The sequence below is a fragment of the Metarhizium album genome (assembly GCF_000804445.1).
Source record: "Metarhizium album ARSEF 1941 chromosome Unknown scaffold_118, whole genome shotgun sequence".
NCBI lineage: Eukaryota > Fungi > Ascomycota > Sordariomycetes > Hypocreales > Clavicipitaceae > Metarhizium > Metarhizium album.
Genome location: NW_024467692.1, coordinates 1 through 3,327, shown reverse-complemented (window position 1 = coordinate 3,327; position 3,327 = coordinate 1). Strand labels below are relative to the sequence as shown.

General features: G+C 55.9%; 1 protein-coding gene across 1 annotated transcript; it reads right to left on the bottom strand.

The window, feature by feature from the left end:
• Positions 1 to 766: 766 nt before the first annotated feature.
• Positions 767 to 1,657, bottom strand: MAM_08466 (Zinc finger, C2H2-type/integrase, DNA-binding protein; the record flags this gene model as incomplete). The annotated part of the gene is made up of 1 exon (XM_040827263.1): positions 767 to 1,657. The coding sequence occupies one exon, from the start codon at positions 1,655 to 1,657 to the stop codon at positions 767 to 769; it is 891 nt and encodes a 296-aa protein (XP_040674741.1).
• Positions 1,658 to 3,327: the final 1,670 nt, after the last annotated feature.

The window sequence follows — 3,327 nt, the reverse complement described above, 5'->3', positions numbered from 1 at the left end:
GTGTGTGTGTGTGTGTCTCGTGTCTGGGATTGCATGGCCTGACATCCCTTAATAGAACAGTTCGTTAAAACAGAAATTTTCTTCCCCCCGACCACGAGACGCCAGAATGTGAACCAGTCCCACGCTGCTCTAGACAGCCAAGATTATGCATGACATGACACGCGTCTCGGGAGCTTTTCAGGACAGGAGAGAAGTGGTTCAGACGGGACAGGCTGAGGATCGACTCGGTCTGCTCTCAAATGGGTGGGAACACAAAAGACAAAATAAGGAAAGCTCATGAGGTGCTTAAAAACGTGTACAAGCCGCCTGTATACTGTAATCCCAAAGCTCCAGTGTGATCGCCGTGGTGCTGAGTCAACACAGATAGCGCCGATTTATATATAAAAAAAAAGCAAAATCGTAAGCCGCACCGCAAAACTGGATATCAATCAACAACGCCGGATCAAATGACGGCACAAACGAGGCGCCTCGTACCAAAATGTACAAAACATGACTCCATCGCCTTGCTAGCTGGGGAACGGAGGTGGACGCTGCTTATGAGCATCGTACCCTCCAGTGAGAAGAGGAAACAGAAAGATACCATTCGTCATCCGAGTTTTATTGCCCAACGAGTGTGCGCGCAAGGCCTACCGCGAAGACTCATGTCGGGTGCGGAATTAAGCATTACCAGAAATTTTGAGTGCCCGTCGGGAGGGAATATCGCGGACGAAGTATTCTCTCAAGTGAAAGCTCGATGCTTTCACTTCTGCAAGGATACCAATGTTATTTATTGTCTTCTGCTGCCCTCCTGGCAGGCTACTGCCATGGCCAAGGCGTCCAGGCCGCTACTCGGTGACCGGGCGACTGCAGGACGGTTCAGCAGGGGAAGATTGTGGGTGCGTAGTTCCCATGAGCTGGCGCTCGGTGAGGCAAGAGGCTGCGTAGAGGCGACGTAAGCGTCCGACTCCCACTGCATAGCCTCATGGCTCGTCGTGGTCGTTGAGGCGGACGAGCGGCTGCGACTGGTGGACGAGTTGCGGCGCGCTTCCGCAAGAACAGCCTTTTGCGCACGCTGACTGGCTGAGGATCGGCTCTTGTCCTTGTAGTGGGTTTCCAAGTGCTGTTTCATGTTGTCGGCGCGGGTAAACTTCTTTTGGCAGCCTGGGTATGTACACTGAACGGCCTTCTCGGCGGTGTGTATCTTTGAATGCCGTGAAGCGTGACCAGAGGTGGTGAATGTCTTCTCGCAGCCATGAGAGTCTCTATATCGGCAAGGATATCGCTTCCCAGGGCGGTCTGCGGGCAACTGTGCAGAAGGAGCGGGGGCGTCATCTTCATACGAGGTTGACCGACTGCTGTCGACATAGGCGGGCCGCTTGGTAGGGAGGTCGGAGGCGTATAGAGATCTTCTTGGATGGGCGTAGTCGGCTGAAGGGGTCAAAGGTGAAATGGGATCATTGCTCATCTGAGAGTCGTAGGAGTCCGAACGCAGAAGCTCTGGGGTATTGGGTGACGAGGAGCTGCTGCGTGGGCTGGGATACGGACGACTAAGTGCGTGGCCAGCGGATGGTGGGAGGGCAATATGATGTTTGTGGTGGTGAAGCTGGACCTTTTCGTAGCTGGTGCTCTCGTCGTTGAGCAGTGACACGCGGCGACCCGCGGCGTTTCTAGCTTCCATTTTGAGCAGCCAGGGAAGATGAGAAAATGGCGGTGCGGCCAGCTTGATGGTGTAGCAGCCGGCGCGACTCGAGCAATGAGTTGTCTGCCCTGGTCGGATGGCGCAAGATGAGCGAATTGAAGCGAATGGATGTCCAAAATTGGTTGGATTGCGAGGAGCTGGCACTGCCGGTAAGCACCTGCATGTATGTCGAATATGTTCGGTCGTTGGCTTTGGAACGTTGTGCAACGTGACCGTCAAGACTGGATATTTCCGGTTTCAGTGCTAAGGGAAGAGGAGAGGTGATGAAGCTCCCAGAATTGAAGTCTTGATAAACTGCCAAACACAAATGCGACGGCTTAGAAGGCAGAGAAGTCAAAAAGAGGAAAGTTTGTTGGATCCCTCTAGAGTGTTGGTGTTAGATAAGAGCTCAGAACAGCCAGCCGTTGCAGAGACTAGTATAGTAGGCTTGGTGGGCTTGGCTTGGCGGGCTTAGCTTGGCTTGGCTGGGCTGGGCTGGGCTGGGCTGGGCTGGGCTGAGGTTTGAGGGGAGAGGCGAGAGGCGAGAGGCGAGAGGCGAGGAGTAAAGGTTAAAGAGAGACGAGGCGTGCTCCGAGGGCGACGAGGGTGCCGCGCCGCGACGGGTACTAATAGAGCTAACGGAGACGGGAGCTGCAGGTGCCAGAGAGCAGAGTCAGAGGCGACCGAGGGGAGGGCAGTGACGTTTTCGTGACGACAAGGTCCTGGCGCAGAGAGGCGTGGGCAGGCGAAGCAGGTGTAGACAGGTGAGGGCAGGGCGGGAACCATCAATGGCTTTGTATCAGACCGTGTGGACGATGTTGGCCGCCTTGGAAGGCAAACGACGGGGGGGTAGAGCGTGTGCAATGTGTCGATGCTTGACTTCTGCTGCATGTGGTGGCCAAGCAGGAACTGTATAGCGTTAGCAGGCAAAAAGGGCCGGGTCTGACGGCGACGGAGAGGGGGAGACAAGTTACAATGGTCGAAGGAGGAGCAGCTCCGGAAGAGAAGGAAGAGACGGAGGGTGAGGGAGGGACAGGGAGAGTAAGAGTGAGAAAGTGTGTGTGAGAGTGTGAGGGTGAAGGAAAGAGAGAGACGGAGGAGCCTGGTTGACTTGATTGTCGACTGACTACTCGGTGCGGCGTACGGAGTAGAGAGCGCGAGAACACAACAGCATCAGGGATTCAGGGCAAAGCAGAGCCAATTGAGGCAGCTGGCAGGACGAGCGGGAGGGAGGGATCGAGTTTTCAGCAATCCGGGCGTGTTTCGCATGAAACCCCATCCTCGCCCAGCACTGGGTGGGATCGAAGAAGCACTCCCGAATGACGGCGAAGAAAGATTAGCACCTTCATCATGTTGTGTCTCAATCAGTGCCTGCCCGGAGCCAGAAAGCACGTTGATTGGAGCTGCGCCCGTGGCCAGCCTGGAGCACAACTGCCTAGCACAACCGCACAGGCTACAGCTGCATGCGAAGAACCCTGCCTGCCTGGGGCCTGGCTTAGCGTCCAAGAGGGCAGGGAGCAGGGAAGAAACGGGGGCTTGGGGCTTGGGGCTTGGGGCTTGGGGCCTGTGGCTTGTGTACTACGTACAGAGTAGGGCACATCGCGGGGCCCTGTGCTCCGTACATGGCAGCAGAGCAGAGCAGAGCAGAGCAGAGCAGAGCAGAGCAGAGC